Raw genomic sequence first — 15,131 nt, forward strand, 5'->3', positions numbered from 1 at the left:
AAAAGAATCATGAGAATGGAATCATATCCTAATGTGAGTTGCATAAGTATGGTTTTATCTTGAAGTGAACAGTAGAAGAAATTAGACCCAGGATCCAACCCTTGACATGGCTAGAATAAATAGGATCCCTGTGAAATCACAGGAGCAACGTTTTGGCCGTTAAACTGGTTGGTGAATTTATTTGTTTATTTATTTTTTACCACAGATGATGTGTGTCCATAGATGTGAGAAAGTGGGAATAAGGGTTGAGAAGTTTAGCAGCCATGCTTAACATAAGAGGACTACACTCGGCCTGGCTCAGTAGGTCTGGGTTCTCAGAATTCAGTAATTCATTATGCACCCAACCCTGAACTTACTACTTCCGTGGGGGGTTGGACTAACGATCTGATATATTATTATTATTTACTTATTGATGAAAGTTTGACTAGCTGCTCTTGATATGGTTTAGACTCTGAAATCCTTTGACTGAATCAGGCAAGAGTGACCTCTCAGTGCCATTCGGCTTCTGAAATCAACTTGTTTGCATAATTTCATGGTCATTTACGACATAGTTTTCTCGTAAGTGTGAAGTGTACATTTTGGCTGGGTTCCTCATAAGACCATACATAGGTCCCAACAATCGCTATCAATTTATGTTTCTGGAGTGTTACTTCATCCATGAAGAAGCTTTCATACCAATTGGACTGGTGAGGAGTTAATATCTTGAATCCAGACCATGATAGTTGGGTTGCATTGTACGTGTTCTGGATCATCTTGTAACCTATCTATTTGGCATAATGGGACTAACTTGACATTTCATGTCGCAAAACAGTACCTTTAGATTTCAAATGCAGAGACTGAGAGTTTACAGTTCCAGACGATCATGAACTTGGTTGCATTTTTACAGCATCTGCACCACTGCACCTATTACAGGAAGACATGTAGTGAAAATGAAATGTGAAGGGACAGGTTATTAGCACCAAAAGGGATAGTTCCATAACAACAATTTGAATGGCTTTGAGAACTTGTGTGGTTCAGAGAACCTGCCCCTTCTGTTAATTAAGCAGATACTATCATTCTTACCCGAATGTCTTACTGTTCAATGCCATCTTATCTAGGTCAAAGATACTAACCCAACAACTGTATGTTCCAGATAACTCAGAATCACATGCTTCTGATGCGAAGGTACCTTGTCAACTCAACTACCCCTTTGGGATTACTAATTGATGCCATCTTATTAAGCCTATAAAGAAGATAAATTCTTACCCAACGTATGACAGAAAAAGGAGAACCAGAAATATAAACACCAAAGCTTATAATCATCAAATCATCATAAATCCATTTGAAATCTTTCAATTAATGCTTAAAAAGATAATAATTGATGAGAAATATCTCGTCTTTATGTCACCCGGGGTGTTCACGCTTGCCCGTGCATCCTATTGATTGATGCCATCTTATTGAGCCTACTTAGAAAATAAATGCTTACCCGTGAAACGTGTGGCAGAAAAGGGAAAACCAGAAATTATAAACACCAAGGTTTGTAATCATCAAATCATCATAAATCCATTTGAAATCTTTCAATTAATGCTTAAGAATATAATAATTGATAAGAAAAATCTGGTCTCTATGTCACGTGATATAAAAATATGCTTTAGGTGACGACGGATAGCAAATTTGCCTAATTTTTTTTATTCAAAGAATGAAAATTTACCATTTTACAATATCACATAACGAACTTATGAACAGAAAATAATTATTGTCACGACCTTAGCCCATCCGATCGTCGAATACATATAACTTGATCAACTAATTCGACATGAAAACAATCTCTGACATGCGTAAAAAAATAATTACCAATGAATAATAATATTTCAAACATTTTGTAAATAATTTACAAATCATATATCAGATGAGAAATTTGAGTCCAATGGGAAGTCGATTCATCATTATTGTTAGTACACCAAAATTTATAAAACTTAATTGGACAATAATAACAATTTTTTTTTTTTTTGGTAAGACATTAAGGACATTTCAGGTCTAGGGATCAATTGCAATCTATTAGTTAGAATCATGTTCATTATACAAACAATAATAGTCCATTCAAGCTTTTTCAAGTGATCTAACTCCGTATAAAAAAAAAAATGTATAAACTAACAATTATGTTTGGAATCATCATTCTTGACAACACACAAGACGACAACCATATTTACAAGATGCCCAATTATCTCCCTAGTTGTTAACGACAAATCTAAGTGCAACCAAATTTCAAGTATATCATGGAAAAAAATAACATTTAACAGTTAAATTAGGTTTGATGAACACACCAAATCCAATGTCTCTTTCCAACAGATAGTCATCAACTCTAACTTGGTCTGAAACCTCACCTCCCTCCCCCCACCCGCCACCCCCCAAACACTAAAAAAAGGACTCCCAGCTACTTGGGGTGTGCTAGCGCATACATAATGCAGAAATTTGGGTATAAATCCTTGAAAATAATTAATGATTAGAGAAGGATCATCAGAGTCCCTTCTTCTTTCCATAAAGTCCATTGATCAAGTCCTCATAGAATGCAAGAAAAATATGTCTAAGACCTTTTCCATGTCCCTTCTTCTCTCACTTTGCCTACTTCTTCATGTCTTCCAGGCAAAGTGCTCAAGTCCCCTTGCGCCTGCTTTGTATATTTTTGGAGATTCACTTACAGACAGTGGCAATAATAACAACCTTCACACACTTGCAAAAGCAAACTATAAACCATATGGCATGGACTTCCCGGATGGTCCAACAGGAAGATTCACTAATGGCAAGACTCTGGTAGATTTTCTTGGTAAGTGGGCAATTATAGAGTGTCTCTAGTTCATCCAAAGAGGAAAACAAAAAAAAAAACTATTCCAAAAGTGATGAGCAAAAGAAAATCTATTTTCTTCTCATTAGTTGTTTGTTGTCTTGATCACCCTTTTTTACTTCATTTTTTCTTCTCATCATCTTTATCTGTTTCTCTTGTGGTCTTTGATTGCAGCTCAATTTCTTGGGCTACCTTTAGTTCCTCCATACTTGGGTCTTTCAGTAGATCAAAAGTTCAAAACAATAACTGGAATGAATTATGCCTCGGGATCGGCTGGTATCCTCCTTGAAACAGGATCTGCAATGGTAAGTTACTACACTACCTTAGGAAACAGAGTCTTTAGTGTTAAACAGAGTCTCTAGTAAGACTTGGGAGATTTTTGTTATTAGGAGCTTCAATTCTTGGAATTTCTTATGCAATGGTTTTGTTATGCAGGGGGTGAATTCAGCCTTACAGGTACAAATTGAATTGTTCCAAGAAACTGTAAACCTTTACTTGCCAAAGAACTTCAAAACCAAAGATGAGCTCTTGCAGTACTTATCCAAGTCCATTTTCATTGTAGACATAGGCAGCAATGACTATGTGAACAACTATCTCAGACCAGCACAATACACCAGTAGTCACCTATACAGCCCTGATCAATTTGCCAGCCTTCTTTTAAAAGAATTCAAACAACATTTACAGGTGACAGAAACAATCTAACCCTTCTACTGATTGAGCCTTTTCTGTTTTTGTTTCTGTATATTTTGACAACTTAATCTCAATTCTAGTTATACAATCTCTCAGGACCTTTATAATTTGGGAGCAAAGAAATTTTTGGTATTCAACCTTGCCCCAGTTGGGTGTACACCAGCCATAAAAATTAGAAACAATATTACAAGTGGATGTGCAGAAGATGTAAACCAGTTAGTATCCCTTTACAATATGGACTTCCATAGTTTGTTACAAGAGCTGAGAACCAGTCTTCATGGCTCAACCTTTGTCGAGGGAGACATGTATGCAACAATTAATTCGAATCGAAATCCTTCTGAATATGGTGAGATATCATGATTAATTCACTTGAAAAACAATTGATGTATCGTCTATATCTTGTTCTCTATAACCAACAGAAATCTACTGCAGGGTTTGCAAATGGAAATCGATGCTGTATTACAAGCAATGAAACTAATCAATGCCTTAGAGATGGGCCAACTTGCTTGGATAGTTCTACACATATCTACTGGGATGAATTTCATCCAACACAACAGGCAAACCTCCTGCTTGCCATTGAATGCTTCTACAGTACAACTCCATGTACTCCAATAAATGTGTTGCAGCTTGCAAAGAAACAATAAGCCAATCTTTTTTTTTTTGGGGTGGGGGATCTGAAAGTATCTAATTTTTGTGTTTTTCATTTTGGACTCATATTGAATTAAATAAATTGTAGCATTTATCTTCCATGTTATGGAGTAATGTTGCATCAATTAAGTTGAATAGTTAACCCCAAGGGATGGCTGAGTTGGCAAGGGATCTTCATCTCAGGAAGCATGTGGTTCTGAGTTCGATTCCTCTTACCTTACTAGGGCCACTCATACGGGGTGTTTAGTGCTCTTCATTACTTTCAGTGAAAGTTAAGTGGTTCTCATTCAACCCCGGTATGGTCTGATCATGCAATTGTGGGATCATTATGGGATACCCATCGTTAGTAGAAAAAATCAAGTTGAACTATTAATATTGTTTTTAACCTGAGTAGATATGGATGGTTGATGTTATAAAGCTAGGGGCTTAACCTCCCAAACCTCTAATGTCTCCTAACTTGCTACCCCTTGCCGATCCAGGGCTTGCTTGTCGATTAGCACTTCTCCCTTAAAAAGTGCTTCAACGACTTGGTTGGTGGATCAACCAAGTCCATCCTGATGGCATCTAAGTTAACAGAACTTTAGTATCTTTCCTGCTTTCCAAGAAGGTTGTGGCCCTCTTGAGCTTCCATTCTACCCCCCTTCTATGTCTTTTCCTTGACTCCTCTGTGGATCCCTTGTATTGCTGGTAAGTCTTGGACATAGTTCATTTTCCCTAAAATCTTTTAGAAGTTTAATCTAAGGGTCATGTTCAATCCTTTCTTTTATAAAAAAACTTAGTCACATATTTTTCAATTAATTAAGGTAAAAATCAACGGAATTACTGTTTGGATTGAGTTTTCCCACTCTGTGTGGTATAAGAAATAGTGGGGAAGGTGTTTTTGACTAATAGATGAGCAATAATGACCATAGATGGATGAGTGAACCCCAATCTAGAACAATTATCATCAAAGGAAAACTTCTCCTCTTACAACCCAACCATTTCCTTTTATTTATTTTATGGGGTGAGGGGACCCTGGACGGTGGCAACAAATCTTAATCAGCCCCAATTCATGGATATAACAGGGAGGACCATGCAAACATAGATACACTTAAAGTTCTTCGTGGGCTCCAGCCAGACTGTGCCAAAGAAGAAAAGCCCATCTTGAATATGGCACATACCCAAAGAGCTTTCTCCTATGGACATCAAGGAAACCATAAATCTTAACAAATTTGCTCCATGAAGGAATAACAAGGATATAATCATCCCCGTCTAACCCACAAAGCCAGATTTTTTTTTTTTTATTTTATTTTTGGGAAATAGACTGGAGAATTGTAAAATTTAATTGTTTTTTATTTTTATTTTTAAATGTATGATTCATTTATGGGGTTTTCCTTTTTATTTTCAAGTTTTAATAACAAAGTTTTCAAATCACATATGATGTAAACTAAGTGAACGACCACACAACAATTCGTGCATGTTGGCTAATTCTTGGCTCACAGATTTTTGGATTCTAATTGTGACAAAACATGAAGGTTTGATAACAACAAAAGTAATGGAAGATGAGATGGTCACAAGATTATTCCATTTGTCTTCGAGTTTTGTAGAATGGAAGGATCTTGAACACAGGATCAACAACATCATCAATCAATTCACAACCAAATACAAAATCAGCGATAAGGAATCCGTTGTTGAAATCACAATGAGGAAGAATTAACATGACGAGCTACTCAATCATTATATATTCCTCCATAGGTTGTTTATCAATGATAATTGGATCCATTTGGTCTTCCATCATTAGCGCCATGTTTTCTTGTTCTTATACCCATTACTTAATGATCTAGATCCATTTATTGAATGACAATTCCATACAATCAAACATGATAAAGCAATTTGATCTTTAGTCTTTCACATTGTGGTCAATTTTCTTTAATATTCGCCTGAATCATTCACAAATTCTCTAGCTCAAATTAAAATTGATAGCACATAACAAACAAGAGGATATGATCATTAATATTAATGATCATGTTTGGTTCTGATACTAAATGATGAGACATAAAAATCAAGATTATGAATCTCATATGCTAACAAGCTCAATAATCAATTATAATTAGATTTGAAATAAAGGAAGCAACAATATTGGTAAAGAAATAAATCAGATTGATGGAAAGGGAGGGAAAAATATTAGATCTATCTGCTTGGGAGGAAGAGGAGAGGAGGAAAAAAAAAAAAAAAAATCTGATTTGGGATTCAAGTCTCATATGTATTGCTCAATGGCACTAAAACTCTCAAAATACTCATATTCTTTACTTCAATCATCTATAATTGATGGATTCATGGAGGATATATTATATATATAGGATCTTAAAAAATTTCTAAATATTTATATATAAGACCTTAAATTTTTTGTAAATTTACTTATAAAAGGACTTCTAATCATTCGAACTCACTCAATAAAATAAATAAACTGAAAATAGAACTCTTTATAATTGTGAAGTATTATAATCTAACTTAAGCACTTAATTACTAATCTCATGTATTAACTTTATCTCCACTTTATATGTTTACTAATTAGAACCATTACAATTTTTTTTTTGGTAAGGATTAGGACCATTGCAATGAAAGCCAAAAAATATAAACATCCCAACCTCTAATATAACTATCCAAAAGATCAATTTTAGTCTATTGGACTGCCACCAACACTTTATGAGACTCTCAATCTTAGACATAGACCTTCATACGAGAATAATATCTAATGCATTTGTATCAAAAACTTCATGATCATTCCGACTATAATTCTATTGTCAAAAGTCTTACGACACCTAACTCAACATTCATAGATTTAAAAAAAAAAAAAAAATTTGAACCCTCCCATCATTTGTATGCTAGTTGTGCAAGCCAATGATGGGATTCATAGGCTATACTTTCTGTGTAAAATTATCCATATGGGTAGAAGAATAGCCAGAGAGAGGAAGGCATTGGTGGAGAGTGCCCTCCCCTATAGAGAACACTTCTCCCTCCCCTCCCTCCTCCCCACATTTTTTTTTTTGGGAAATCAACCAGAAAACTGACTTCATGGTCTACAGCCATTCACCATTGAGAAGGCATGTATACTATTTTATTTATTGAACAAAACTAAAATATCCCAATACTGACTCATTGGTCTTGAGTTATCCACTACGAAGAAAGCATAGACTAATACTTCCCCTATTGAACGAAGCTGAAATATCCCTCAAATCCATTCCAACTCCAGTCTAGCTATCATCATTAATCTTCCTTGTTTGCTTTGTCAATTAAAGAACTCTCATCGTTTTTATTTTAGAAACGATTTTTCGAGCCAAAGAAGGCATGCTTAAATACCGTCCATTTTGAATAAAATGGAAATATATCTGAAGTCACTATTATTACTCTTCCTTTTTTAGTCCGCCGACCAACGAAATTCACCCCCCCTCCCTTTTCAAGGAAGAGATTCTATGTATAAGGGACAGAGAGTACGTTACAACCCTCTCTTTTCTGTCTCTCTCCTCATCACATGAAATGATCTCTCTATTCTCTATTCATGTAATTGTTCTATAGCCCTTCGTTGGTGTGTTCCTCTATGCCACATCCCTATAGACACCTCCTATTTTTCTCTCTTTTTATTTTAATTTTTTTTAAGGTAAAATCTACAAGGTATAACTTACCAAGTTCTTTATAATAGGGTTTTCTTTTATGGGGGAAGATGGTGTAAAATCTAGGTAGTGGATTGATGGACCATCTCAACACAATATTCTAATCTAACGATTTTGTCCCAGTTTAAAATTATGTGTACCAGTGTACTGCAACTTTGACAGAATATGTGAATCTAGTGCTTAACGCATTAGCTTGCAGTTTTTGCTAGAAGAGCAGGTGACAGGAGGTCAGAGAAGTGACTCCTATTGCATGGTTGTGCGGGTTTGGATTTAGTGTCCCCTACGAAAAAATCCTCTATAGAGGTCATAGAAGGCAGTGAAGCTCCCAATTGTCAGATATACTATAGCATGTGGGTCAAGGTCCATCCGAAGGCTGAGACACTCACCATCCTCTATAGCTTGCCATAGAGGATCCGGACTCATATCCCTTCCCTCTCTCCCTATCATTCCCCCTTTCGCTCCACCCCTCTATCGTGCGTGAGTAAAGTCTGAATAAACAGTTCATTTGGAATCAGCTCCCCGCCCCAAAAAAAATAAAATAAAATAAATCAGATTATTAACTATCAAACCTTTTTTTTTTTTTTCTTTTAAATGATATCATCACATCCTTATTCCCATAATCCCACGTCGCGGATGATCGTTTCAGCCAAAAAAAAATGTGGATGAGCCACACAGCCCTTGATGATCAAACATTTTCGGCCCTCTGATCTGCGGATACATGCTGTGGCAGCGGATGAACTCAAATCTGCATTGAGAATCCATACAGATGCACTTCACCATATCATCCATGTATTTGCCTTTTCTGAATCCAAGCACCCAAAGGCAGAAGCTTTAATAGAGGTTTGAGGCGCCATCCTCAGACCCTTCCTCTTTTTCCCCCGAGACTTGGGCTTTGCCCGTTTCAAGGAGACCCTCTCTACCCCTCCTCTCTCTCTCTCTTCCCTGCTCTGGATTTAAGCTTCTTCAGTGCTTCAATGGCAGATTCTTAAAACGCAAAGTAATCGTTCTGAGACGAAAAGAGTTGATATATCAGTACCCTATGGACAGCTTCTCAAGCCTTCTTTGCAACGAAGATTACAAACTCATCGAAAAAGACTTCGAGCTCTGCGATGAAGTCCAGAGTGGGCCTCGGAAGCTGTTCTCGATTGATTCTTGTGCGGACTACGATATAGTTTCGCAACTTCTTAAGAAAGAACAGGAAATGATGCCCAGGGATGATTACCTGGCGAGGCTTCAATCCGGTGGCCTTGATGTCTCCGCTCGTAATGACTCTGTTGATTGGATTTTCAAGGTCTGGTTTCTATTTTTCAGTCCTCATATCCTCTGATTAGTTTGTATGTCCCTTAAGTTTCATGGGTCGATTTTTTATTTTATTTTTTTATACGAGTTCTTATGTTTTTTCTGTTTTTCTGTTTTGTTTGAAGGTTCATCGCTATTATAGCTTCGAACCATTGACTGCTTGTTTAGCCATCAATTACCTGGATCGATTCTTATCTGAGCATGAAATTCCGGTAAGTTATCCGGAAATATTTACTCAGACGATGAAGATCTTTTGTTTCTGTTGCTTCTTCGATGAAACGATAAGTTAGTTCATGTTTGTTTTGTTCAATTTCTAGCGTGGAAGTAGCAGTTTTTACGAAACAGGGCCATGGAAATACAAGTTGTTGTCCGTAACTTGCTTGTCTGTGGCAGCAAAAATGGAAGAAACAAACGTTCCATTGTCTTTAGATTTACAGGTATATCGACTATTAATGAGAATGAGAACTGCGAAGTAAGAAGCCATTGTGAAACTTCAGTTTCTTTATTTAAAGTTTCCAATATTTGCAGGTGATTGAAGGAAACCCGATCTTTGATCCCCAAAATATTCAGAGGATGGAGCTTTTTTTATTATCGGCTCTGAACTGGAGGACTAATGCAGTTACTCCTCTCTCGTTCATCGACTATTTCTTGGACAAAATCACAAACCCAGAAAGCGGAGACCCCAAATCTTTGATTTCTCGGTCTGTGGAGATAATATTAAGAACCACCAAAGGTATCCATCTCTAAACCCACAACATATCTGAATCTGTAAGTCAACTTGAAATCTTGAAGAAATGAATAAAAGATGGGTCTTTTATAGATTTTGATCCATGTTTGTTGATGGGCAGGTACCGAATTCCTTGACTTCCGTCCATCAGAGATAGCATTAGCTGTCGCAATCTCTGTAGCTGGAGAAACCCAGACCATCGATTTGAACAAAGCCTTCGATTCCTGCTCTTCCCCTCACTTAAACAAGGTGACACCAAAGAAACCAAATGAAGCCCATACCCTGAAATGTTTTGTTTCATTGATTTCGTTTTCTGATTTCTAATGGTTTGGTTCTGCAACGCAGGAGAGAGTGTTGAAGTGTTACGAGCTGGTTCAAGAGGTTATCAATTTGTGGACTACTACTACTACTACTACTACTCCGCCATTGAGCCCAGTTGGGGTCCTTGATGCTGCGGGGCTGTTGAGATCTAATAGCAGCAGCCCCAGTACTGGAACAACGGCTAATGGGCTTCCTTCATCTGGGACTTCTTTCGATGATACTGGTGAGTGTAAATATATAAGCTCTGAAGAAGAGAGAGAGGCTGAATCTGTACAGAGAAAGAAGAGAAGAGTTTGACTATTGGAAGAGAATTTTAGAAGAACAGAAACAGAGAGAAAGGCAGAAAAACTCATAAAAAGGAGGAGAGTGGGACAGGGAAGAAATGGGAAAAAAAGGTTTGAACTTTGGTAGGTTTGGCTGGCGCCCATTTCCTTCCCTTTTTATTGTTTCTTTTTTGACAGTAATCAGCTCTTTATTATAGACATAGATAATCAAAACTATTATAAAAATATACTTAAATTACTGAAATAAATCATGGATAATTTAGAATGAACTTTTGGTTATGGGCAATCTTCTGTTTAACTGCGTAACTCTGTGTTTTAAGAACTAATAGAAATAAAAAAGTTCATATCTCAGAGGAATTGAGAGAGAAAGAGAGCTAGAGAGGGAGAGAGAGAGAGGCGCATGATAAGCCTGAGTAACAGGGGAAGGTGCATGCTTTGGTGGCTAACGCACGCCGTGTGTGTTGTACGGTGGCCAGTGGTCACCTTTCCACTCCTACAGTACTTAAAGTTGTGCAACGGTCAAAAGATCCACTGGTCAGAAAGGCAAAGCTCTCTAGAGAGAGAGAGATGTTTCAGAGGCCAAACAGTGAGTACCAAAAGAATTGAAATGATTTGTTATTTGTCATTTTGTGGGCTTTTTGTTGAAGTCTCATTTTTTGGCTGCCAGCCCTGTAGCCCATCATCATTCTTCCTTCTTTTCACTCCTTCCAAAATCTCCTCTCTCTCTCTCTCTCTCTCTCTCTCTCTCTGCTCCTGCAGTCAAATAATAAGATTTAATACCACAAGTAAACATGAACCAGTAAAATTAATTAATGTGTTAATAAGCTATTTAGCTGTTAAGTAATAAGTGTGTGGTGTGAGTGATTAAGGAGGAGTAATTGACAGCTAAGCTTACACTGTTATAAAATATTGGATTTGGATTGGTTGAATTGGTCTATTCAGATTAAGACTGAAAGAATTGTTTGGACTTTTTGTCATGGCCGACTTTAGGGTTTTCTAGATCAGATCAATGGGTTATGGATATGATGGCCAATTCTAGGGTTTTTTAAGATCGATTTTGATGGATTTGATCTAATTCTAGATTCCAAGTTGAAAATCCTTGCTAGGCTAGCTCTGAGGGTGTATCCCACCTTCAAGTCCATAGCTATCATTGGATGAAAAAAAATGATGAAAATAGGGGTAAAATTATCTGATATCAATATTGATACCGGTTACTTAAACCATGGCTTAGATGAATATATATTTTTTTGGGGGGTGGGGATGGGGCCCATGGAATCGTGCATAGGAAATAATAATGTATGTTTTTTGTACCAACCTTAATGATGGTGGGACGCTAAATACTACAACAAAGGAAGGTTGTCATGTTTTTTTTTTCGGTAGAAGTTGTCATCTACCTTAAGCCCCACAAAGCTTTTATTGTCTGTCATGTACTACTTACTACTCACCGTGGGTGTTGGGATTAGCCGACTAAGAAAGAGAGAGAGAAAGAGAGAAAGAGAGAAAGAGAGAAAGAGAGAAAGAGAGAAAGAGAGAAAGAGAGAAAGAGCTCTAGGTCAAATGGGTCTGAGCCCCACAATCGGATTCATGATGGGCCTTACTAAATCAAATCATTTAAATGTGATTCTATTTAGTATTCTTAATGAAACATCATCACTTAACTAACTAATTCTAATATTCTATGTTGACCCCGCAACCCCATTTAATGCTAAATTAAGAATATGTTCCCCCAACTATTTGCTGCGTTTAGTTTCACAATTTTCTTTACCCAAAAAAAAAAAAAGTTTCACAATTTCAGTATTTGTGGCCCACTGTTTTGATTTGGGTAAAGCATGGTTTTAATGTATGGTATTCAGTAGAGTCGATACTGATATGATATCAATATGGATCGGATGGTATAATACTATTCAACTCTAGAGATCTAAACTTGAGACCTCTTAATGAGTGTGAGCTTATCATACGACAACCTCGACACAATTAATGATTGTCATATATATTGGATTCTTCTTTCTTATATGCTTAGTGCAAAAGTTGCTCCAACGATATGCTTATTATGGTGGCTAACCAATTTTAAGCATGCGGTGTGATGTTGTCTTAATTTTGATCATCAAAGAGATTAGTCTAGGAGTTTTTTATTTATTTTTTGGCAAGCAAGTCTAGGGTTGGATTTTCTTTTTTTTCATTTTCGTAAACAAGTCTAAGGTTGGATTAGCCACGTCAAATCTTATGACTTAATTCAGTAAAATACTCTCTCTTGAGATCTCATCCATTTGTATTTTTTCAGCCATCCATGTATGCTTGTGCACCCTTTGTAGTCCATCTATTTTTTTTCAGGTCTATCTCACAATAAAATTAGGGTTTCATCTGATATGTCACGTGATGAAAACGTAGGCCGCCCTAACAAATTATTAAGATGGACCATCCGAAGCTACACTTGGTCCTATATTTTACAAGTGTACCCAAAAAAGGTGTGTGTAACCTTAGTTATATGTAAATTTAGATCCAAACAAAGTTGCCACGTGGCAACTAAGGATTCCAAACTTGCACTGATGTGAAGAACTCCGCATCCATTTTGGTGCAAAATGCTTACAGAGATGCCTATAGATCAGGTAGTAAATGACCATCACAAATTGGACTCGGCGAATAATGATACGATATGAATTGAATTGTATCAGGGCGGTATCAATTATTGGCTACTTTCTCATCGATACAATTGATCTGTATCGGTTGATCGATATTTTGGGTGTGATCCATTAGAACTAATCCATTGATGGCGGCACCCAACTTGGGCTGGGCTCATCCTGGACGTGTACTCAATCTTTTGCTACTGCTGGGCTTTTGCTTCAAAGCAGAAAACAAATCCTAGGTTCAGTTGGGTTTGGGCCAAGTATGAAGGCTAATTCCTAAGCCCAAAACCATCTAGGTTTAGTATAGAAATCTTGTTAGGTCACCAGGGGTATATGAGGCTCATTTGAACTCTAAATACACACATTATTTGACTATTGGATGTGCTGAGGTGTGTGGGAGTTGGATTCGAGAGGTCGTAGGTAATCTTGTCGAATTTGTAAATCTGTGTGCATTGTATGATTGTTTGTTCTTGTTTTTCTATTCTTTCCTTCATTGTTTTAAGGTTGCGTTTTAACAAAACTATGGTTAGAGGCCATCCCCCTATAGTTCTCCAATCTATAGAGATTGTTATGTAAGAGCAAGTTCTCAGTTCAATTCAACTCATGTAGACTGAGAGATAGCCCACGAATATCATTTGGAGGGTCAATCGGGAATGGTTGAACCAATCCGAATCTGATTTTTCAAACCCTGGTTTGAGCTCAAACCTAAAAACCTCATAATCTAGCCCAATCTAAACTCAGGTCGTCATATCAACATTTTCCAAACCTAGCCCCATTCCAGCCCAGCCCATCCCAGCCCAGTTGAGGAAAAATTTTAGGGTTGGACTTGGCTAGGCCCAGGCTGTCCTGACCCATGTTGTGTTATAGATGAATTATTTAAAAGAACTCCTCTGGGCACAAGATGGAGATAGGCAGCAGATCTTGGAACACTTGAACACAATAGGAAACACTTATTAGAATGTCTTGGACAACTTGATGAGGGGGTAACCAAACTTCAACTTGGTCCAGATGGGTCCCATTTGGTCAGACTTGATTGAGAATGCAGCTATGGACCAGTATGTAATCTACTAATCAAATCATCTTAATTAAGATGAGAATAAGATAAACCCTTGAAGGTTGAAGCTAAAATCTCTAATCCCATTAATTGATGCCAGGAATTGGAGGCTTTAAGCAGAGAGATTAGAGAAACAGATGATTTCCTTTCCTTATAATCACTTTCCTTTTCGGCAAAGTTGAGAAAAGGCTGATCCTTCTTCTTCTGCTGTTTAGTCCATAAGCAAATAGCATGGGAAGGCTGGCTTCAGGCTTCAGCCCTGGGAATGTGGTATGTTGATTAATGTGGGGGCCCATAAGAAGGAAATGATTGGATGGCGTGTAGCTAGGGGATTGTGACTTTTGAACATTTGACTATTCTCATTGGATTAGATGCGTTTCAAAGCTTTTGAGAGACTATCAATCATGACCCTAGACCGGAGGCTCATACCCACGGACTCTACGCACTGAGAGTAAGCATTAAAGAAGATTCTGATTGAGTTACTTCAATTGGAGATTGGTCCAGATTCTCTTCAAATTCGATATCCGGATCGGTGAGGAAATCTTCTGGAATCGTATGCTCTAACCCTACATGTTGGGAGGGAATCGGATGAACCGGATTGGCTATAATTGGGATCAATCTTGAATCTATCAATTCAACCAATTCAGATATGAATGGGCTAATTCCTCGATCTGATTTTGATTATTTAATCCTTGAGCCAAGAGTATCTTTTAAATTTTTTTTTTAATATTTTATTGATCTTTATGGAAGAGAGATGTGAATTTAATTGTATATCTTTACAGACATTACATCATGTGAGTCCTTTCATAAAGGAATTGGTCTCCGGTCCTCTTGGTGCAGTCTCTTCCAAATCGGTCATATTGATCAAAAGTGACCGATTCAACTCAGACCAAATTAACTGAACCATTATCGGTTAAGTTATTAGTTGGGTTTTATGGAACTGATAGAATTGGATCGACTGAATGCATCAATCAAAACTGAAAAGTGGATCCAATAGGATTATTTTGAAAAAA

The 15,131-nt window shown here is 37.1% G+C and overlaps 2 protein-coding genes across 2 annotated transcripts; both read left to right on the plus strand.

Moving 5' to 3' along the window:
- Positions 1–2,437: 2,437 nt before the first annotated feature.
- LOC122089017 (GDSL esterase/lipase 7-like) lies at positions 2,438–4,258 on the plus strand. The gene is made up of 5 exons (XM_042658421.1): positions 2,438–2,803; positions 2,996–3,126; positions 3,257–3,505; positions 3,608–3,857; positions 3,944–4,258. Exons 1-5 carry the CDS (start codon positions 2,479–2,481, stop codon positions 4,153–4,155), a joined length of 1,167 nt encoding a protein of 388 aa, XP_042514355.1. The 5' UTR covers positions 2,438–2,478; the 3' UTR covers positions 4,156–4,258.
- A 4,405-nt stretch (positions 4,259–8,663) lies between these two features.
- LOC122089878 (cyclin-D4-1-like) lies at positions 8,664–10,709 on the plus strand. Its single transcript, XM_042659622.1, has 6 exons — positions 8,664–9,100; positions 9,234–9,320; positions 9,426–9,545; positions 9,637–9,841; positions 9,957–10,084; positions 10,181–10,709. Exons 1-6 carry the CDS (start codon positions 8,849–8,851, stop codon positions 10,451–10,453), a joined length of 1,065 nt encoding a protein of 354 aa, XP_042515556.1. The 5' UTR covers positions 8,664–8,848; the 3' UTR covers positions 10,454–10,709.
- Positions 10,710–15,131: the final 4,422 nt, after the last annotated feature.

Source organism: Macadamia integrifolia, chromosome 9, assembly GCF_013358625.1.
Source record: "Macadamia integrifolia cultivar HAES 741 chromosome 9, SCU_Mint_v3, whole genome shotgun sequence".
Classification (NCBI taxonomy): domain Eukaryota; kingdom Viridiplantae; phylum Streptophyta; class Magnoliopsida; order Proteales; family Proteaceae; genus Macadamia; species Macadamia integrifolia.